The sequence below is a fragment of the Pithys albifrons genome, chromosome 5 (genome assembly GCF_047495875.1).
Source record: "Pithys albifrons albifrons isolate INPA30051 chromosome 5, PitAlb_v1, whole genome shotgun sequence".
In the NCBI taxonomy this organism is placed as follows: domain Eukaryota; kingdom Metazoa; phylum Chordata; class Aves; order Passeriformes; family Thamnophilidae; genus Pithys; species Pithys albifrons.
Window position 1 is genome coordinate 70,678,685 of NC_092462.1, and position 22,866 is coordinate 70,701,550.

Sequence of the window (22,866 nt, forward strand, 5' to 3'; positions counted from 1 at the left end):
GACCCACTGGGAAAACTCTCCAAGGACATTTTTGGTGATATGTGAAACCACAGTCCAAAACCTCTGCAATTGTCTTTGGAAAACAGGTGGGCAAGGAGAATGACTCATTGGTGACAGCAAGCCAGCAAGAAGAGTTGATGCATTTGGGTGGGACTTGGGAGGCTGTTTTAGAACAGGGGCAATGGACACACCCATCACACACACCCATCTTTGTGTGTGACACTCACCCAAGCACTCAAAGAATGAGATTTTTACCTTTTCTTGCCAAGTTCATTTTCTACCAGCAAATTGAGTCAGCTCCTGAGGAGTCCAAAAGGTGCCTGTCACTCTTTCAAGCCCAGACCTGCAACTGGGAAGAGGAATTTTTCTTTCCACGCAGCCAATTTAGCCAAGTTTCCCCTAGGAAAAACAACCCGCTGCCCAGTTTCCAACTGCTCCAAAACCCAATGCCCATCAACCATCACTTCGAGCTCGATGCAGCCTCCCCAGCAAGGCAGAAACGGGCTGGGCAGCTGACATGTCACCAACGCTGCTGTCACAGGTCCCTCTTCCAGTCTGGGATTTTTTTGGCATTTTGGTTCAGTTTATGAACAAAACACTCAGTTTAGCAACAGGGAAGGCAACCCCACTGAACACCACTTATTTTCATGCGTCAGACCGCCGTGTCCCTGCAGCTGCGAAGTGGGATGGAGGACTGGAAAGGGCTAGTTTAAAGGCAGAAAAAAAAGCATCGTTTCCACGGGGAGCCCCGGCTCCCGAAGGGATGAAACTATTCCCAGCTGGGAGCGGGGCGGAGGCGCGGGGAGGAGCGAGGAGGAGCGGGGCGGTGCGGGGCAGAGGAACAAGCGGGGCGGCTCCCACGGTTTTCTCGGTAAGTGCTACCGCCGGCATCCCCATCTCATCCCCGTCCCCGGGCAGATTCTTTGATCCCCTCCCCGAGCAGGGCTCCCCGAGGGCGGGACTGTCGCTGCTCGCCGCTCAGGGTGGGACCCCCTCTTTACTAGACACCTCCCAGGCAGGTCCTGTGCCCCCTGCCCAAAGGACACCGCCCACACCCCAAATAGTGTCTCCCCCTTCTAACAGGGGTTCCCCTGCTCCTTCCCCACCTCCAAGACAGACCCTGTCCTAGCGCAGGACCGCCCAGCCCCTCCCTGCGCTGATTCCCCCTGCCCCGACTGATGCACGGGCAGATGTGCGAGATCTGCACCATCCTCGGGGCTTTGCCCTACCGGGGGCCGAGGTCTTTGCTTCCTGGGGGATTGGCATTTTTACTCCCCGAGCTTTGCAATTTTTGCCCCCCAGAGGGTTGGATTTGGCACCTCGGGGGCTAGGGATTTGCACCCCAGGCGTTGGTGTTCTTGCACTCAGAGGGTGGGGTTTTGGCACGCCAGGGACTGTGGGTTTTGCACCCCAGAGGGTGAGGCTTTTGCCTCGCCAGGGATTGGGGTTTGGCACCACAGCTCAGTCGCTCCCCTAACACCAATGGTATTGGGGGGAGCGGGGGGGGGGGGGGGCGGGCGAACAACCCTGTGTTTGTAGCGCGGGTTTAACTTTGCCTTGAGTTTCACGGCTGTGAATACGCTCCAGTCTCTCCTCTCTCATCTGAGCAGTGGTTGCGAGAGATCTCTTGCTGTGAGAAGCGGGCGGGTCTGCCAGGGGGTAATCTCAGCCCTGTGCTGGCTATAGATGCGGGTTTCGAGTCCTGCGGTGGGGCAGGAGCCACCAGCCTCACGCAGCCAGCAGGGCTGGGAGCAGCTCCGTCAGGAGGAATCCAGAAGCCCTGCGAGCTCTGAGTCCTTCGTCCGCTGCTGCCGAGCAAGCTCCACGCTCCGGGCTCAGGGAGCTGCGCTGCTTCAAGCCGGCTGGCTGCCTTCAGCTGTCAGTTTTGAAGGTAAGCATATCATGTTTTGCCGGGTTTCCAGCCCCGGGGCTGCCAGAGAGGCTGTAGGAGTTTTTCTGCGCTGATTTGGGGGTTGGTAAGAAAACATTAGTGCCCTGATAATAGGAAAGTTGGATAGAGAAAAGGAAAGTCATTGCAGAGGCTCATTCGCTGCGTGGCTTCCTTGAATGCACGTTGTACAGGCGGAAGCATCCCCAGGGATGTTCCTGCTCCTTTATCACCACACACAGCCTTGCACAGTAATGCACTGTGCAACAAATTACTGAGCTGCTGCAGTTTTGCTTCACGGGGAGGGGGAGAGGAATGTGTTTGAGGTCCTGGGGCAGGTGTGGGGTTTGAACCGGCTGCCATGCATTGATTCATTCTTGGTTTACCAGAGGAGCAGTCTGACAGCGAATGTATTTTTCAGTAATGTATTTCCAATTTTCATAATTTGTCTAAGATTTTAAAGTGCAGTCAGCCTTGAGATTGCAAAGCTCCCCCCCCCCCCCCCCCCCTTTGGCTTCAAAATATACCTTTTACTGATGAAATTAACCTTTTGCTTAGGATTTTTCTGCTGAATAAATTAGGTCAAACTTTTGGGATATTAAAGGGAAACTGAAATGTTGGAGTTACTTTGCTCAAGCAGCCTGAGAGAAAAATCTAGCCCATCAGGTTTTATGAAGAGAAGGAAAACTATAATACCCAAATAAGAATAATGCAAACCATAAGCAATCTGAGATCCCTGGGAAACCTGGGAAGATCCCACATCATCATACAACTGGGCATTTATCCCATTGGTTTAAGAGGGCTCCTTAGAGGAAAAACTGAAAGACTGATGTTGTAGAAAGCCTCTAGGCAGTATCAGCAGCATAACCACATGGGCTGCTGTAACTCCTGAGAGAATTTAAAAGCTGCAATATTTTCAGGTGTGGAAATACAACCCTGGGAAGGATGGCACATCCTGCTTTGTCCCAGCAATTTCCACAGAGATGTTTGTCTCATCCCTTGCTTTGCTGTATTAACAATTGTTCAGGTGCAGAAGCAGCACTTCTTAATTAAGTTAACTTAGTTAAATTAGCACACTTAGGATAAGTGCTGGCTGCTCAGTCAGGGGCAAAAAGGATTCGAGATGTCCAGCCTGGGTGCTTGGCTCTAACAGGGACTGTGGTTGAGCTTCCAGGGACCCTCTGCCTGGGGATCGCCAAAAAGGAATCAGGAGCAGCAAGACCCTGTTGTTGGCACCCTAAATTAGAGTTCAGGGTTCAAACCTGAAGTTTCAAGCATCCGTTATCCTTTCTTTTTGTTGTCAGAAAAGTTGATGTCAAATAAGGACAGGCTTATTTCCAATACTCAGCCTGTCTTTGTGTTGACCAGAGTATTTCTCTAATGTTTTTTGAGTGTGGGCTCATCTGTCTCCCGATTTTGTTCATCATTGTGTCATACTCCTACATTAAGGAGCCTGCTGTGAGTTTTTCACTTGAGAAGACCTTTTAACCCAGGCTGGTGGCTAAGATGGCACTTGGGGAGCACAGAGATCTTGCAAAGAGGAATTCTAATAACTGTGTCCTAATTCTATTTAATGTTTGAGAGTGATGTGTGTTTACAGGCCAGTAACAGGGCACCATTGTTTAAGTAATGATCTGCTTTAATTAGAGTTGTACTAACACTGATACAGACTTAATGACCCTCTGGGAACAGTCATTGTTTACAGGAAAAGGAAGATGTGACTTTGAAACATTCCTCTTTCAGTGTTATATCTAAAAACCCCAAAGAATTAATCCAGAATTCTCATCTATCGTTCTCATCTATCCACAGCCATAGACCAAAAATCTGGCATTGATTTTTTAAAAACCTTAAGACCTGGTGTTTTAGAAATCAATATCAAATTTTAAGGTTTTTAAACTGTAGGTTCATCAAACCTGATTTTTACTGTTCATGTCTCAGAAGCCCCATGGTCTCCTGAGAGAATGCGGGGCTGACTGGGTGGTGTTAATGTACTTAAACTGGTTAGGGGTCAGCTTGAAGTGGGAATGAGAGGACTGTTTCCAGACCTTGCAGGGGTACCAGAGGTGTGAGGACACCAGCATCTCCCAGTAGGTATGGAGGATGAGCTGGAAGATGGATGTGGAGCACAGAATGGCCCTTGCAGTGGCAGGTTCTGGCACTTGGCTGGCTGTGTGGCTGTGGGTTGTCTCCATGTGGTTTTCCCAGCTGGCAATCACTGTGCTGTCTGTGCAGACCATGCAGGGAAGAGAACTGGCTGAACAGTTTTTCTGCCAGCAAGTGTGGCTGTGTTGAAATTCAGCTGCTTCTCAGGAGCTCACTGAATCTGGTGACATCCCCAGTGGGGCAGTTAGAAAGAATGGTGCGGGTTATCCTCTTTCCTGTTAGTAACAGGAGAGCTGGAGACAGGATGTTTTATTTTATTTTAGTTTTGTTTTATGGGGTGTTACCAGGAGATTAGATGTTGTCCAAGGAATATTTTCATTAAGACTGATGTACTTAAGACACCCTGCAGACTTAAAGGCAGTACTGGCTCAGGAGGCTGCCACAGGTGTGATGTCCAAAAAACCTGCTTGTTCATCCCAACTTGGCTGCAGAGAAGCTTTCCTCCTTGGTTATTTCTAGGCAGTTTTAGCTATTTCTTGATTTTACTTTCTTTTCTTTTTTTTCTTTTTTTAAAACTTGAAAGAAAGGAAACCACTAAATCCAGAAAGTGAAGAGAAGTAAAGGGAGGAAGGTGAGGATTTTGAAGGATGAGTAGGTGCATGTAATACATGATTGCATCCAAGGACAAGGTACCAGTATTGCTTTTAGAAAAAGCAGCCCAGCTTCACAATCATATATTAGTGCTTGGGAGAAGTCAGCAGGTACATGGATGAGAAGCATCTTGCTGGTGTAGCCTAATTGGATCTGGAAGGTTTTCAATATGATCCCTCATGATGGGGGTTTTAAGGAAACTTAATAGTCCTGAGTCAAGAAGGAAGTTCCTTGTGAATAAATACTTGTCTGGAAGGTGAAATGCAGGGGGGAATGGACAGTGAATTACGATGTGGAAGAGGGGTTAGTGATGCTCTTTGCAGGGATAGGGGCTGGGTTATGTGAGATTCTATAAACTTTCAACTGGAAAAATCATGAATTGTGAAGTGGTGATATTTGGAGGTGAAACAAAGTTTAATCAGAGCATGAAGGATAAGCTCTGACTTAATGAATTGCAGAAAAGCTTTTATGAGGCTCAGTGAGCATTACAGTGGAAGAAGGAACTCAACTATGAAGTAATGGAGTTTGGGAAGATGGAGAGAACTTAATTTCCTCATTCATCCTATTTTCCCACCTAAAGCAGCAGGCTCTGAGCTGCCTGTTACTGCTCTGGAACAAGACCTTAGGATGGTGATAACCCAGTGGAAATGTCTATTCAGTGCTAAATGACAAATCAGAAATCATGTCAGGGATGGTCATGAGAGGGATGTAGGACAAAACACAGATTGTACCCTTAGATAAATCGAGTCCTTGTGGAAATTTTCCGGAATTTTGGTCCATCTCAGAGGCTCAGAAGAGCAGGAAGGATGGACAGGAATCCTCCATTGCTTCTGTATGAGGGATGAGCAAGTTGGTCCATCTCAGAGGCTCAGAAGAGCAGGAAGGATGGACAGGAATCCTCCATTGCTTCTGTATGAGGAATGAGCAAGTTGGCAGAGGCTCCTCAGCCTGACCAAGAGAAGAAGAGGGGGCTGGGGGATGTGACAAAGGTTAAAGAGCCCACCAGTGACATTGAGAGAGTGGATGGGTGTTGTTCACATGATGTCTCTTCCAAGGACCAGAGAGCACCAAATAAAACTAGCTGGGCACAGGTTCACAACAAGCAAAAAGAGGTGTTTCTTTGTGGATGACATGGATGCTAAAAGTTTGCAGGGGCCAAAGGGGAAGCAGAACAGCTTCATGATTTAGAAATTCTTGAAACCATCTTTAGAGGTAATTCTGGATCATAGGCTGCTGGAAGGAAAAGCAGATACTGGGGACATTTTGCTACATGCTGTCTTGTTCTCATAATTCTCCTAAGACACTGTGAGATAAGACATGTTGCACTAGAGGGATGTTTATCTGGACCCAACCTCAGGCTGCACTCAGTGGTGATGCCCTGGAGATCTGGGATCAGCCTGATGGTACTGTGCAAGCAGAGACCAGTCACAGGAGAAGTGATGATATTTAAACAATTTGACATCTGAAAATAATTCTATACTTCTCTTTTCCCCAGAAGTTTTGTCTTTGCCCTTAACCACATCAACGTGTTTTGAGATGCTGGATTTTCTCCAGCACATTGTTCCCACCTTCCCAGGTACCTGTGAGACCACTCAGGCAAAGTCTGGGAACTGAGCTCTGGACACAAACACACCAGTTTCCTCCACTGAAAAATCCAAACTGTAAAATGATTAAACTTCCTGTGTGGTTACAGACAGCTCTCCATGGCCATTTGGACTGGAGGATAGAGCTGCACACAATGGTAGTGGAAAACCTCTAAACTTCAGAGTCTGAAAAAGCACCAGGACAACCCAGGGAAGGGCATGGGCTGGATAGTGGGGTTACTGAAGCAGTCAGCCTGGGCAAGCAGCCTCAGCTGGTCTAGGGGTTGGCAAAGATGATGATGAGAATATAAAATCATAGAACAGTTTAGGTTGGAAGGGACTTTAAAGATTGCCTAGTTCCAGCCCCCACGCTTTGTGGACATGTGTTATTCAGTGGGATTTAGCCCAGCTGCTTTAATTTTTGCTTTCAGTTATTTGCTTGTCCTCTCTCTGTTCTCAGTACATTTCTTTTTTTTTTTTTTTTTAGGGGGGGCAGGGTGGGGTGTCTCACACTTCATCTGATGATGCATTTTCATTCACAGGAGGGCTTTTAATGGCCATGAAGGACTTCAGTCAGTACTGCACATTTATCTTCACCTTTAGGATTTCAGAAACTTCTAATGGACTGATAACCATGGGACAATGATGCCACAGGCACAGCAGGATGTGTGGAGTTTTCTTGCAGTAAATGAAACAAACATTACTTCTGTCCTTCATTTCACTGACCTACAAGTCATGCATTAAAGTAATTTTGTATTTTCCCTTTCCTCTCTTTTAGATTTTAGCAGTGGGAAGATGCTGATGGTCAAAAATGAAACTTGGCTCTCTAATTTCTCCTCTGCTGCCTCCTCCTTTGTGAGAGGAGGGATTGGGCTCCAGGAGGTGGTCATTGGGCTGATCCTCACCCTCATTGACTTGGTCACACTCCTGGGAAATACCATAATCTTCCTCTGCCCCGTGGTGGAGAAGAGGCTGCGCACTGTCACCTACATGTTCATCATGTCCTTAGCCATGGCAGACTTCCTCGTGGCTTGTCTGGTCATGCCCTTCAGGTGAGGAGTGTTTGTACACCAACAGCAAACAGTGACCATATGCATGGATGCCCTTTCTCCTGGCTCTGCATCTGCTCTTTGAGCAGGGCTGGCTGGAAGTTCACCTGCTGGACTTAGGGCTGGGATTCTGAATGTGCTTAACTGTGGGTTTGTGACTATGTATGCTTTCATGTCTCTACCCTGTGTTATGGATCCCCTAATTATGGTATAATAGATAGAGAGACAATTCCCAAGGGTTGGCCATATATGGATCCAGGATATCTGGACTAGATATCCAGCTTTGCAGGTGGCTCCAGTGCAACGAGTCCCCTCTTCCAGGACCAGCTCTGTGTTGCACTTAGGGCCAACGTGTTGGTAGATGATTTTGCAGACTCCAAGAGTGTGGGGAATGTGACCTGAGAACTGCATTAAGAGCAGTGACTGCTGATGGAGTGGTTGTTGTATCCCATCTTTCCCACTGTCTTGACTTCCTATCTGTATTGCTGCTTCGAATTTGTTTGCTCCTGAGTTGGCATGTAAGCACATGCCAAAGAGAAGGAAAAGAAGTGAATTTAGGAGACAGTTTGGCTCAGGAAAATGTGACAGACAGGAATAACAAGGTTGTCTGACACCTGGTGTCCTAATCTCAAGAGTAAAAAGAGTAAAACATCTGGTTTGTTCCTGGCTTGGCTTGTTTGAAGGAGTGGCTCACCTGAGCTTGGTTTGTTGTCTGGGTAGTCCAGTCAGTCCAGTTATTTCCAGGATGAGTATTTCCAGCTGCTCTTTCCTTTTGCAAGTGTAAGTGAAACACAGTGATGGCTTCATTTCTGCTCAAAGTGTGCAATTTTATTATGCTTTTACTATTCCTTCACACCCAGCATCATTTCCAAGCCGCAGGGACCTTTTACATCAGGGAAGAGGGAACAGGTATCCACTACCCCTGGTGCAAGAACACCTGCCAGGACAGGTGCATCCCACCAGATGTGTGCAGATGAGAGCTTGGCACCTCCTCAGCTGGGATGTGTATGAGGGACAGTTCTGACAGCAGCATGGCTACTTCTGAAAGGCCACAGCACTCACACCACAGGCTCTGCAGCATCTCTGGGGTAAGGAGGTCTTTGAGGAATGGCAGCCATGCACCCAAGTCCATTACTGAACCTGTACTTCAATTCTAATGTGTCATTTTCCCATCTGAAAAAGGGCTATGAAAGCTTTCCATGTGTGTGCAGTGGGACCGTCCCTGCTGCCCACATGGGGACCACCATGGTGTAGGGAGAGGCTCTGCTATAGATTAATGTTTGCTGGAGTTTTTGCTGGTCATCTCCCATAGCAAAGAGCTGCCGAGGGCTGGGACTTTTCAGCAGCACTGCACCCACCCAGAGCAGTTGTTGAGCTCTAGAACAACCTTCACAAGCCATTTTAATGAGTTGTTGTTAGTCAGATGTAGATCAGGCATTGTCTTTTTCTCTCCTCTGACATCAAGTTGACTCTTTCTGCCATTACTGGACACACGGCCCACCTGAGCTCTGCAGACCAGCAGCCCTGATCTCACTGTATTTAACCAGCAAGCTGTGAAGTTACAGGATAATTAAAGCTTTGCAAGACTGGGGAGTTACTCATCAAATTCACACACAATGGTGATTTCAGCAGCACCCTGGGAGTTGCAGAAAGCTGGTGAAAGAAAGAAGTGAATGGTGTATCACTGAATGCTATAGAAACGTGCATCAGCCTTCCTACAGCTGCCATATGTCCCTTCCTTTGCTGCTCACTTCTCACAAGCCCCTCTTGACTTTGCCAGAATTATTTCTGGTATAATGTCTGTTTTAAGTTGGTGTGTTTACCTCACTGAGGCATTTATAAGCTATATAATGTACAAGCTGCATGGGGTTCCTCCCAGGATTTTTTTTTTTTAGCCAAGAGTTGAAATTCTCAAGGTCTGAAGGGTGAAATTGGATTTAAAGTGAGCTTCCTAGGGCACTGCAAAAAGCTGTGATGAACAAAGCTGTGCAAATGTAAATTTGTGGAAATTTGTGGGGCAAAGCACCTTTCTCGAGGCACCCACTTAGGGTGCAGGCAAGAAGCACAGGTTTGGTATTCTTCAGCCATGTTTCCCCTGCCTTGGGTTGTGCTTGAGGATGAATCCCTGCTCTCAGAGGTGCATGCCCACCTTTAATATCTTCTTGATAAATTATGGTGTAACCTCAGGGCAGTCATGAAGAAATAGAATCACAGAATGGTTTGGGTTGGAAGGGACCTTAAAGGTCATCCAGTTCCAATCCCCTGCCATGGGTAGGGACACCTTCCAGTAGACCAGGCTGCTTAGAGGCCCATCCAACCCGGCCTTGAACAACTCCAGGGAATGCACAAACTCAGCCTTTCCAGCTTTGATCTCCACCCGTTTTTCTCTTGCAGTATCATTTACGAGGTGACAGGAATGTGGCTGTTTGGGAAGCTGTTTTGCAAAGTCTGGATCTCCTTTGACGTTATGTTCTGCACAGCATCCATTGTCACACTGTGCTTCATTAGCCTGGACAGATACTGCTCTGTGGTGACCCCCTACCACTACTCAAGAAGGATGTCCCGTGGCAGGTGAGTGGAGTTGCTTCTCCAAATTGTCACTTGGCATTGGCCTACAAAGATTTGGGACCAAATGAGCTCCTGACAGGTGCTATCCAGAAGCAGAGTGATGTGGCAAAAGGATCTTTGCGTTATTTAAAACTCCAACCTCCCTGCTATGGGCAGGGACACCTTCCAGTAGACCAAGTTGCTCAAAGCCCCATCCAGTCTGGTCTTGACCCCTGGCATGAGCTTTGAAACACTTCCAAGGACTAGGGAAAAGGAGACCCAGAAGAATGCACGTAGCAATAGTTCTCCCTCTCTTAAACTCACCATGTTTTCTGAAGTGATATTCAGGCAAACCAGGAAGAGTTTAAAGAGTTTATAAGTTCCTGTGATGGCTTCACGTGAAAGGTTGAAATGAAGACTGCAGGGTGGGGAAAGTCATGCGACAGAGAGGACACGGCAGCAGTGGGGTGTTTTACAGGATGGGTTCAGGCTCTTTTGGGCATGTTTTTCCCTCTACTACTCTTGCTATGTACAGTTTGTGGAGCATGGACAGTTGCCAAAGCAAGGAAGGGGTTGTGTGGCCACCATGGGCAGGTGCTGTGCTCTTGTGTCCATCAGCTCCACCTCCTGTTATGTCTCAGGGGATGAAATAATGGCCAAATATTAAAGCTGAAACCAAACAGAAAAATCTACACACTGCTGTTTTAAATCATAACAAACACCCTCTGTAAAACCTTTCATCACCATTTTTCCAACCAGCTCTGAGCATTTCTTTCACTGACCCCAGTTCTGTAAACCACAGACCAACTACCCAGTTGTTATTCATGTCTGGACTTACTGTATCCCAGCTTTTTCCCTTCTCCAAGCCCTGCTGGACTACTGAGCAGTGATATCCCACACAGGTTACCATGGGGATTGAATCGTACTGGTTGTTCTCAACTCAAAATTACTCAGACCCTTTCTCCCCTCCTCGTCTCCTTCCTTTTGCAGATGCATTGTGATGACCTGCATGGTCTGGGTATATTCCTCTCTCATTTCCTTCCTTCCTGTCATGCAAGGCTGGAATGAGATCCCTGGGGTGGACTTTGATGCGGGCAGGGAATGCATCTTTGTCACCAACTGGATTTTTGCCATCGTGGCTTCTGCTCTGGCATTTTTCATTCCCTTCATGGTGATGTGCAGTATGTATTTCTTCATCTATCGAGCTTCGCGGCTCAAGGCTACTCGTATCATGTCCCAGACCCTGGAGATTCACTACCACCCCAACAGCAAGCGGCAGAACCACTTGCAGCTAGAGAACAAGGCCACAAGGACTATCAGCATCATCATTTCTGTCTTTGTGCTGTGCTGGCTGCCCTACTTTGTCCTGAATGTCTGGCTTGCTGCCAGAGGCACCAACTCCACCAGCACCATCTTGGTTGACACATTCAAGATCATCACTTGGTTGGGATACTGCAACTCCACCATCAACCCAATGCTCTACGCCTTCCTGAACAGGGACTTCCAGCGGGCCCTGAAGAAGCTGCTCATTTGCAGGCACAGGTCCCAGGTAGACATTGGAGAAGACATGGTTTCCATAGCCACCTTCTCCAAGACTGCTCCAGACCTGGAATACAGCACAGCAGTGCCAGTGCCCAACAGTGCCCTGAAGGGCAAACCCAAGTCGTAAGGATTCAGGATCAGCTGCTGGAGGTGGTGATACAAAAAGTGTCAGAGCACGTCCTAATGGAAAAATAACAGGTAGCAAAACGGGAAGGGTGGGCTGAAATACTACAGCTGAGGGCATACAACAAAGATGTACTTCTTCACCTTCCACAGTTTTTAGAATGAGGAACTTTGATATTTTAGGGACAATTTATGATACTAACGGAGTTATTCCTTCCTGGATATTCTTTTTAATGAGCATGTCCTAAGACAAGCTCAACCATCATGTTGGGGAAAAAAATTACCAGTATAATGTGAATTTATCTTTGTGTGCATCCTGGTGATCAGTGTCAGCTGGGACAGTGTTTCTTACCAAGCCACTGTAGCTCTCATTTTGCAACTTCATCATGATTTGACCAATTTTAGTAACTCCACGTGTATCAGTCTATATATGGGAATTAAGAGGGTTCTGGCCAAAGAGCAGAGCTTGTTTCTTACCGAGGCACCACTCTGCAGCCTGGGCTGTTGCTCATGGTTTAGCTCGCTCACTTCTGAAAGATCCAGAGGTTTGGAGCTTTCTGTGAATTATCTGTGTTTAATTTTGGAAGGGAACATCCTATGTGGCAGACTCCAGGAGAGGAGGAAAACATGTAATATCAAGAGCAGAGTGCCCAAGGGCTTCCAAGGGGGCTCCAGGTGGCAGACACCACACAAAGAGAGGATGTGAAGAGGAATCATCACTTGTCTGTTTTGCACTGTGATGTCTATGGACTGTACGGACATAAAAAACCTCATGATAAATGGGGATGATTATTTTTACTACTCCCAAGTGCTTGTCTGGACTTCCAACAGCACTGGCTCCCTGCAGGAGAGTTGCTGCACTCAGAGCCTGCTTTTGGACTGATCTTCTGTGGGCATGAAACTTCAAAGATGGTTTCTGAAATTTCTTCTGAGTGTCAGTTACCTCCTTGGGACAGGCAAGGCTTCTGCAGCCTGGGAAGCAAAGCAGAGCAAGCACAGCAGAAAGATGTCCAGGCTAACATTTCATGCTAAAACTACTGGACTGAGGCGCTGAGAGGGGTGAAGAAAGTCACTCTGCTGAAATTTTTTTTAAAAATGAATAGTACAAGTCCTGACTCCTTTTGATCTTCCAAATCAAAGGTAACAGAGGCCTGTCCTCAGAGGTGCAGCACAATGCAAGTAGGTCCTGCCTGGACCAGCTTAGCTACTGAAAACACTGGTATAAGGGCCAGGAGTTCTCTCCCAAAGGCCTGGTAGGAAAACCATCCCTGAGCTGGAGTTCTCCTGTCAAGTGGCTCTTGATGGAATGGGTTAGGTCTCCCAGATCCTACAACTCCAGTAACAACATGGAAATGGTAAGTAGAGTAACTACACCTTATTCTGGGGGAAGCATCCAAGTCCTGTGGGCATAAAGGTGGACTGGGTAGGATTCTTGCTGCTGCCACCCTGTTAATTGTGATAAAATGAACAAGAAATGATGTTCCAGCCCCAAGGCCAATGGGAAGGCAGCTGAGGGACAGGTAATATCCCCTGCAAGAAGGGGACAGGAGCACAGAGCAGGAGAGCCCAAGTCAAAGCCCCTCTTGCAGGGCTGTAGGCTCCCACCTATCCTAGTCCAGGTGTCCTTCCGCAAAAACAGCTGTCAGGTGGGTACACACTACTCACAGGAAAACCTCTCTGATTAGGGAAAAGGCTTTCTCAGTCAAACCCTGGTGAAAAAAGTGCAAAGACAGGGACAACACACTATAGCAAAGACAGACCCAGCTGAGCGTGGATAGATGCTTTTGTGGATGGGCATGGATCACACAGGGGAGGGTTTGTAGACACCTCTGAGGACAAGTGTAATATCCCAGAACATGCAGACACACCTAGAGTGAACCATGCACCAGTCTGAGTACTGAAATGTTGCAGGGCCCTTGGAATAGGCAGCTATCTACATAGAGATATACAACAACTTAAAAATACCTTATCCCTCATTTCCTGTGCTCCATCTGTAATCACTGAGCTGGCAGGGAAGTCAGAGAAGTTGCAAACATTTCACTGTGCAGTTGTAGCTGATGCAAATTGGGAAATCCAAGGGAAGAGGACAAACTTAACTTCTGCTTTAACCCAGCTAAACTCAATTAAATTCTGTTTCTGACCTAATATTCACTGCAGCATTCTGGCTTCTCCTGGACAAGCCAGTATCTGGGACAGTTATTCAAGAGCACAAGGGAGACAATCTTTGTAATTCACTTTTGTCTTATCACAAAGATGCAGAGTGTCAGCTGGTCACAGTGTCACAGCAGAGTGCAGTGATCCCCAGAAAGATGTAAATCCAACACCTTCTTAGGAAACTGATTTCAGAGGCTACAACTGTAACAAATTTAAATCTGTGAAACATAAAAATGCATTTATACAAGAATTGTTCTAACAGCATTAGAGTTATCCCTTCTTCTTTCTTCTCTGTTAACAGGTGAGAGATTGGCTCCACAATCCACTCTTTTTAGAGCTCAATTCCCTTCTTTCTCCAGATGATATCTCACTTCCAAGCAGCATATTTGGTTTTGCGTCATCACACACGCTGTGGCCAGTGTGAGACAGGAAAGCAAAGGAAGTTACAGGAATGCAGAGCCCATGCTGTTCCCACTGCACAGGGCTGCCATCTGCAGCACACACAGACGTGGGCTTCCAACAGAAGCAACTACTATTTTTGTCTTATAAATAAAAAAAGTTTATTAAATCATTTAGACTTGAAAGAAGTCACAATAATCAATGCACTCAACAATTACAGCAAGTGCATCCTGTACACCACCAACCCAAATGGATTGATTCTGTATTTTATAAATAAAAATTAACATATTTACAGTGAGAAAGAAAAGCATGGCATTAGGCAGTTAAATTAGCAGATTACACAAATGCCTACCAGTTGATTTTTTTTTTAAAAGTACAAATCTACAAAGATTACATACGACACGTATGACTTCAATAGGTTTAAATTTTCAGAATCACAACATTTTCGTACATAATTTTGACTATGGCTCTTCCAACCACTGCCTATAAAACCCCCCATTTAATGGCAAAAAGCTCCTTTTCCTTCTCTACAGCTTCATCTGTATAAGATGCATTCCCTAAGATCTACTGTAGTGCAGAAGTATGAAATGATTTCCTCTAATGACTGGCTATGGACAGTGACAATATGTACAACTGTGGTACTTTTTTGCTTTAAAAACAGTGCAGATTCCCAGTTTACCCACCAGGGACAAAAATGGAGTCATAATTCATTTCAAAATCATCTTCATTTCACCAAAGAGCAAGTGATCCAGATAGACACTCACTAGGCTTAGAGACCGTAATTTGCTCTATAAAAATACAGTATTTTAATTCTATTTACATGTTACAGATCTCTTACTCACCCAGCAAGCTGACATTTACAAGCTTCAAAAAACCCCAAGAAACCCAAAAAAACTGATAATGGAGCACAACATTGGTAAGCACAGTAGCTGGACCCGTCCACCCCGGAGAGTTAAGGTAAGGAAAATGGAATGTGAAAAGTGTGGTTACTGGTTTTTGTTGGCTGTCAACGTAAAGGAAAATCTGTCCAACACGTCTTATATGCTAACCATGTCAAAAAAAACGTTTAAGTAAACTGTTTCCAAGATAAACATTCTGCTTCATAGGATCCTTCTGCTGAACAATCCCTGTAAAACCTGCCGAGTGGAAGAAGCGATCCTGAGGATAGTTATTTGCTTGGTTGTCTGGAATGTTTATTTCCTGATAGACTCATTGTCCGTGACCTCTGCCTAAGCACTGGTTTGGGTGGGAGCTCCAAGTCTTCAAAGACAGGATTTTCTATGATTGCTGCAGCCTCTGGTCTTTCTGTGGGACTTGGAGAGAGCATGTCCTTCACCATGGTGTACTAAAAGAAAATGTGACACGTATTACACGAACCAATTCATAAATTCTTTCTTCTTTAATGTGCTGACTTAAATTGTGGCTGTGTGAACAAGTACAAAATCCCCCCAGTTCTTTCTGAGCAATTTGGGTGTTAGTGCTTTGGCTCAGTAGTAGAAGTGCATTAAATAATTTAAAATATATCAGTCTGCATCTGTTAAACTGTCTTCACTGTGAAAGACCACAAACCACTTGGCAAACCAAATCTGACCCAAGATTTAACAGAGTTATAAAACCTTCACATTATTTGCAATAAAAAAATTAAATATATGAAATATAATTTACAAGTAGTTTTTAGCTTCATGTTTAAGTCACCATGTTTTAAGTCATGCAGTAATTTGCAGTTTCACAGCAAATCAGAGGTTTTCCTTTAATAATAAAGGTAATTTGAATATTTGCTTCAAATTTAATCAGAACTGGTATCCTGCTTCAGCTGAGCACAGCACATCACCTTCCCCCAAGCAGCCTACAGCTGTAAAGCAGGAAAGGCTGGTCTCATTTAGCTGCTGGTCTGAAGCTACTGTGAACACCTGAAAGCATCTGAGCTTTTTACTGGGGAGGTTTTGTGCACCACCTCCTCTTTATCTGCACCCACATCACTTTACAGACCTGACTAATAAGAACACAGCACAATTTGCTGATATGGTTTCCCACATGGGAGATCCAGTTCCTGGAGGGAGATCTCATCCAGCCATAGTGTTTCCTACAGTCTCCTCTCTACCTGTCTGGAACTCTGCATTTTCTCTTTGGGAATATAGATTTGTTGCAAGAAATCATATCATGAAGCATGTGAAATGAATGACTGTCAGTGACAGAGGGAAAACAGGTAATATTGTAGTTACTGGAGGTAAACTGTGTGACAAAAGTATCATCATCCACCTTACTGTACTGTTACAGTTTTGAAATGTACAAAGGTACAGGGATAAAGAAATGCATCTTAATAACACAAAAGTCAGGGTTTTTTTCCTCCACTTTTACCTGCAAAGCAATTGGAAAACAAAGAAAAAAGCTACAATGATTAAAGAAAAAGGAATGATTAATAGCATCAAATATACTTACCTCTTGTGCATATTTCTGAGTGAACAATGGTGGAAACTTCAAATTTCTAACATCACTTAAAGTCTGCAAAAATAGAAAGAACAACACGTAACTTTTCAAAAATACCATTCTCCAGTAATATTATTCCATTCTTCAAAAATATACAAACTATGCAAAGAAATCAGCCTCATGAAAAGAAATTTTTTAAAAAAGTCTTGCTTTAGTGATTAAAAATCACTTGAACAGACAAGTTGCTGCTTCTCCATGTATACAGCCTGCAATAGGAGTTAAAAGCATTGTGACCTCTGCAGCTTTAAATCAGTCAGATACACAAACTTGCACTTTGTTTTCAGCTCAACAAAGTCAACAAATCTGTGCACCACCCATAATGCCCAAGATGGTCTAACCCAGTACTAAGACACATGAAATGACTGTCCTGTCTTAACAATGGAAGCACCAGTCTTTATTTAACATTTATGGAGGAATGAGCAGATTTATCAGCAGTTTGGAAAGCAGCTGTGTTGGGCATGTCTGTGTTTCTTCCATACCAGGGCTACTGGCTCCATCTAGTGACAGTATTTCCACTGTGTTCAGCCAGAAGCAAAATATTCAGCACTTTGTTCCTTTTAGGAAGGATCCCCTTTTTCAAAAGTTTGAGCACAGAATATAAAAATTCTAAAGTTAAAGCAAAATTCAATTTCACTATTACTCCACTGAAAGTATAAACTGACTATATAAACAGTGATGGGCAACAGCCAAACTCCTGTTCAAGAGAACTGAGTTTTATGACATTAAGATGCTTCAGAAAACTTTTTCTTCTTCTCTGCCAATTCAGTCTGCATTAAGTAACCTATTTCAAAACATCTAATTTGGAAATAAATTGCACTGTCACAGACTAACTGTGAACAGCTTGAGACAGAGGCAGGTCTCATACTCCACCTCTGGAGATTTTTCCACCCAGTTGTCCTGGATTCCTAGAATTTGCTGGGTTACTTGGTCAGGCAGAGCATGTTTTGCTTCAGCAAGCAGTGCTAATGCTTGGCTGATGCCAATGAGAACCTCAGGGTAACAACTCAGAAATAACTACTGGAATAGTCAAACTCCAGAACCTGGCAGTGGAGGGGGGTGGGGGTTCCTTTTTTGATTTTAGCAGAAAGAGTGGAATGACAGTGAAAATCATGGGAAATCAGGGCATGTTTTTATCCCTCTTTTGAAGTAAAACATTGGAATTAGATGCATTTTAGGTTTTGTTATGCTTATTTGCTTTGCTTCTATTCTTAGGACAGAAACTGGAAGGGCAAAGCTTGTAGTGTCTGCTGCAGAAGATGGAGAATGCAGGAGGCTCTTTATTGAGAATCTTTTTCTGGTAAAACTGATTTAGGGGAATAGAAATTAGTTTTAGTGCAAGGGGTTCAAATTAAACACTAGTTCCTCCCCTAGACTATGCTCTTCTGTGCCACAAAAAACCAGAGCATTTTAAGCAAGAGACTGCAATGGGTGAAGCACTTGGTCAGGCTGTTGTTCAAGTTGTTTCTTTTCTGCTAAACCCGCTCCATTCTCACATGAGAATGTAACCCCCCCTAAGCACATATAAATGATTACGAATTGTAATGACTCTTTCTTTCCACAGGTCACTGGTCACCATGAACAAGAGGAAAAGCCTTTCTGACTGTCACCCTTGTTCTCTAGGAACTTGTTCCTGAGCAAGATGGATCTCATTTTAACAGGAAGCAAAAGCTGTAACACCCCATCAAACATCCCAAATTCACACTGGATGCAATGAAGGTCATCAGTTAAGAGAAAATTGTGCTTGAAGCTGAGTGAGACTCACAGCTAAGATTCACTACAGGAAAAAGAACAGCAATTTTTCACAAAGTGCTTTGGGTGAAAAAGCACTGCAGATACAAATGAAAGAAGAAATAATAAAAATGCACAGCATGGTTCCAATTCTTGAATGAAAACCAAGCCAGTAGGCTTAAAGTCACAAGCTGTATTTGTTGCTTGAGTTCTTGGATATCCTGGTTCAATAGTTTCTCTTACTTGGCTTCACAACAGAGGAGCTTTGTAAAGAAATTAAAGCCTCAATTCAGCTGCACACATTATGAAGACTGCAATTAATTTATTTTCAGTGATTCAGGGGATCTGTACAAGGCTGATAAAGAAGTTGTGCTGCTAATTGCAAGGCTTTTTGAAAACTGACAGGAACCTCTTGCCAGTGTTTCACCAAGTGAATAGCTATTTTAAACAAATGCTCAAACTGAGGATAACCCAACACCACACATACCTTGACCCTCTCCATCTGTGTGCTGAAAGGGTAAAGCAGCTCAAAGAGAATCAGTCCCAGAGAAAAGATATCCACTTTGTGCGAATAGGTGTTCCCACAGATCTGAAAAGGCAAAATTAGGGTCAGGACAATCAAGCTTCTCACTGTATGTACAAAGTAAACAACACCTTTTCAAAGCAACCTATAGAATGGTCAGCCCTGTGTAGGGCTGAAAGCTACAGCACAGGCATGTTGGCAAACTCCAGCAATGAGCATCACGGAGCAAGATCCTGATCCTCAGCTCCTCTGTGCAGACCCAGCTGCAAAGCAAAATGTTTCACCTTACTCAAATCTCATGCACTAGAGTGTGTCATTCCTTAATTAACTGCAATGTTACAGTTGTCTTCCTATTGCATTCAAAGCAAAAAAACCGAATGCATTCAGCTTGAATCATTAGCCCCTTTTTTGCTACAGTAAATACATATATTAAAATTTTGGGTTTGGAATTCAATTGAGCTCAAAACTCTGCTTTGATGAGAAAGAACTTAAGTGACTTGATTGCAACAATTTACCAGGAGTGCCTCATCTTTGAGCTTCCAGGAATTTGGGGCTCTTCCAGGCACTGCCAAATACAGCTTTAAAGGAGAAAGCACAAACCTGTTCCGGGCTCATGTAGAGTTTGGTGCCTACTTGTCCTGTGTGCCTGGCATAAGCTGGCATTGGGGTCAGCACTGATTCCTCCTCCTCATCTTGGTCCATAGCAGTTACCAGTCCAAAATCCCCAACCTTTACTATGTCATCCATTGTGAAAAATATATTGGAAGGCTGAGAAAACAAAGAGGTGAAAAGAAAAGAAAAAATAAGTAACAAAAAAGTGCCTGTGTTTCAGTAGTTACAACACTTGCTTTTAATTCATAAGTCATGTTGTCAGAGTTAAAAACACACATTAAACTCCCAAAGTGTAACAGCTGACAATTGTAGCTATTCAGGAAAAGGGAATTACACCTGCATTAATCATTGTCCCTTCCTGAAACTCAGACTGCTCGTTTCTTGCTGTTCAGCAGCACCACACAGGTCTGCTGAGGAACATACACGGGAGACAACAGCTGGCTGGGAACTGCAGAGACAAGTTATCCAGCTCCCCATCACATAGCACATTCACACCAGATGCTGCAGTTCTGACTCCTGCTCTTTTTAATTTTAATCTTTAAGTGCTAAACTCATTTGCTTTATTATTAACCAGCACACAGCACATCATCCTAATCTTAAAATTACAGATAATGCAAGCCTGGGAACAAGGTCTGCTTTTCAGTGTAAATGTGCAGTTTGACTGGGGAACAGCTGTCAGCATAACAGAATTAAAACTTTATTTTTGATGGAAGCTTAAGGACTTTGCAATTCACAGGAGCAGCAACAGTGATGATCTGACTTAAACTCTCCTTTAGCTTGTTTGCCACGTACCACCATCCTTGGCTTAACCTACTGATAAAAGAAACTGGAACTGGGATGTCATTCCCTTGCTAATGGTACACATCCCACATGGTGTTTCAAGAGATTTGCATCCCGGCTGATAGAAGAACACCCACCAAATGAATAATTATTTCTTTAAAATAAAACCACCTCTGTTACAAACAGAAAAAACAGTTTTGGGGGAAGGACAGACTGATCCTGCACAGGGGAGGAGGCAGGAGGTTATGTACAGGGAAAGGGTCAAGGTGTGGTGAAGAGGCAGGTGGGGCTGTGGAAGCTCCTCTCAGAGCCCCTGGAGCCTCAAGGCTGGGAAAACATGATTCATGCTTTGTTGACACAAACCCTGGAACAGGAGGAGGCAGACAGATAGAGGGCAGTATTTTCCCACAAGATTAAAGGACTACAGAACTCACTATTTCAAAGTCCATCTGACTTCCTTGGTTATGACAAACCCACTGTGTGCGAGAGAGAAACAGGACAGAAAAAAAGACTTCTTGGTTGGTTTTTTTTAAGCAATGGACAGCTCTGAGATAAGCACCGCAGAAACAATTCCACAGTGCCCACATCCTGCCTCTGAAACTGCCTTCTGAGCCAGGTCTTGTCTCCCACTGTAGTTCTCTGCAATGAATGTCAAGCCCTTCAGAGTCACAGCACATTTAGGGAACCAAAGCTACTACCCTGTAAATCCACAGGGTATCCAGGCTCTTCTTGAAACATTTAGACAGCACCCACCCTCTGACTGCACACTGATGCTGTCAAAAATCAAAATTTTAAAATTTTGCTCAAGGAAGAAACATCCCTAGTAGGGGTTTGTATCCTATTGCTTTGTACCCATTCTCCTCCTCCAACATAATATGTCAACAAGATTTATCTTGCTTCCTCAGGAAAAACTCCTTTTAACAGAAAGTTTTATTTCTCTATTTCTCTGGCTGCACACAGGCTGTCTCTGAAAAGGCTGAATAGTTTCTACAAAATATTGAGAATGGATTTTCTGTTGTTGCAAAGTACCAGCAAAAATAAAACCCCAAGATCACATTTGGAAAGATGAAGTCTAAGGCACATGCACACAGTTTTGATTTAAATCATAAGAAGCATACATCAAATATAACCACCCTCTAGTTTAGTTATCTTGCCACCTGCACAAAGAAATTTCTCTCCATATTCTTCAGTCAGAGTAAGAATTCCCATCTTTTCACAGACATGAATAAGCTTCTCACAGATCTGGAAGACTCTGTTTAACTCAATTAATGCTGCAAAATGTATCCAAGACTGTTCTTGCAGTTCTGTGAAACTGATAATTTCTTTTGAGCTGCCAAGCATGACTGACAGCTTATCCTGGGCATAATAGTAAATTCACTTGACAGACAGACTTTTGTTTCTGTACTCCATTTTCTTCAAAAGAATTTGAACTATGACCTATTCACTTGCATACCTAAATTCCTGCCAGTATCTCTGATTAGCAGGAGCCCAATTAAGGCATCTTAATGTGCACTGTTAATTTACATATTTAAAATGTATTCTTTGAGCTTTTAATATTCATACATACAAATTTATTTATACACAGATCTACTGGATTTTGTTGGTGCCAGTGGGAGTGAGAACTGGCCTCTGCTATCACTGAGCTCTGCCTGTAGCCAGGGCAAAGCAGCTTTGCAGGTTATTCACTTGTTAGGGCTGGCAGGAACTCAGGGTTGCATGACCAATCTCTTGGGCAAATTACAAAATTGGGTGAGATCTGTTCCAAGGAGCTCCTGGAAAGTATAGAAAATAATTAAATATACTGGATGGTGGGGGTTTTGGGCAAATTAACACATAACAGACAAACTCTGGGATCCAAGAATAATATCTGTACGAGCATGGAAAAGTTTCCTGGAGAAGGAAGTTGTTCATTTGGGGAGAGCATTTCCAAGTTGGTTATATCAAGTAAACAAAATTAAATTTCTTGTTCAAATTGCTGCCAGCATTGAACTTTTAAGGTGTTCCAACAAAACCCTCCACACCTGCTGATTAAGACTTAGAGGGTTTTCAGTGAAGATCTATGTAAGGTTTACTGAACAGTGATCTCAGTGAAGAGTTACAATTGAGTATTGTTAAGAAAAGTTATTAATTAACATCACTAGCAACATAGTAGTATAGGGATTCAATAACTATTATGGTCAGTTTCTCAAGCACTAAAGATTTTTCAGATAACTAGTTCAAGGTAATTGCCTAATGCCGGTGGAAAAAAGAAAAAGAAAATATTTGGATGAGTTTTTCTAACTTTGACATACCCTTTTAGTATCACTGAATTTGAATTCCCTTTTACTGCTGCATCTGAGATGGCATTTTTATCTTTTGCTTCTACTGATACCAAATGATTACCATTTGAGAGGCTACGACAGTGACAACCATTGCAGTAATCACTCCACTGAGGTGGGTACTAATGACTCAAACAAGCAAAGAGGAACACGACTTGCCTCTCCACTTTTTTGCAAATGGCACCTCATTTCTAAGAACTTGTGCTACTAAAATTAACTTCAGTTGGGCTCCTCAATTAAATTCTGCTATTAAGTAACACATCCACTACTTTAGGGCCGGCCAGATTAGCACTAGCACAGTAAGATCATAAGCAGAATGAAATACAAGGTGCAACAAGTTACTTCTGACTTCAGTTATGTTAGACAGCAGAGGTGAAAA

The 22,866-nt window shown here is 44.1% G+C and overlaps 2 protein-coding genes across 4 annotated transcripts in view; one reads left to right on the forward strand and one right to left on the reverse strand.

Moving 5' to 3' along the window:
- The first annotated feature begins 824 nt into the window (after positions 1-824).
- LOC139672622 (histamine H2 receptor-like) lies at positions 825-21,541 on the forward strand. Of its 3 annotated transcripts, none has more exons than XM_071557029.1 (7): positions 825-871; positions 1,687-1,891; positions 7,004-7,277; positions 9,669-9,845; positions 10,812-12,841; positions 13,942-14,996; positions 18,088-21,541. In XM_071557029.1, the coding sequence occupies exons 2-5, from the start codon at positions 1,687-1,689 to the stop codon at positions 11,488-11,490; spliced, it is 1,335 nt and encodes a 444-aa protein (XP_071413130.1). In that variant the 5' UTR covers positions 825-871; the 3' UTR covers positions 11,491-12,841; positions 13,942-14,996; positions 18,088-21,541. The 3 variants fall into 3 exon arrangements, with proteins under 3 accessions (XP_071413130.1, XP_071413133.1, XP_071413131.1); XM_071557032.1 differs by having other exon boundaries at positions 18,147-21,541; XM_071557030.1 differs by having other exon boundaries at positions 14,869-14,996.
- EIF2AK3 (eukaryotic translation initiation factor 2 alpha kinase 3) overlaps positions 14,176-22,866 on the reverse strand; it is a 43,737-nt gene continuing 35,046 nt past the window's right edge. Inside the window, exons 14-17 of the mRNA XM_071557028.1 lie at positions 19,378-19,545; positions 18,742-18,843; positions 16,479-16,541; positions 14,176-15,384 (exon numbers count right to left, since the gene is read on the reverse strand). Of these exons, the coding sequence (XP_071413129.1) occupies positions 15,208-15,384; positions 16,479-16,541; positions 18,742-18,843; positions 19,378-19,545 (510 nt within the window). The 3' untranslated portion in view covers positions 14,176-15,207. The remainder of the gene's footprint in view (positions 15,385-16,478; positions 16,542-18,741; positions 18,844-19,377; positions 19,546-22,866) is intronic.

What these genes read in the sequence shown, in the direction of transcription:
- LOC139672622 (XM_071557029.1), top strand. Translation starts at nt 1,687, where the DNA reads ATGCGGGTTTCGAGTCCTGCGGTGGGGCAGGAGCCACCAGCCTCACGC. An exon ending in TGTCTGGTCATGCCCTTCAG is followed by an intron (nt 7,278 to 9,668) that starts GTGAGGAGTGTT and finishes TTTCTCTTGCAG; the next exon opens with TATCATTTACGAGGTGACAG. An exon ending in AGAAGGATGTCCCGTGGCAG is followed by an intron (nt 9,846 to 10,811) that starts GTGAGTGGAGTT and finishes TTCCTTTTGCAG; the next exon opens with ATGCATTGTGATGACCTGCA.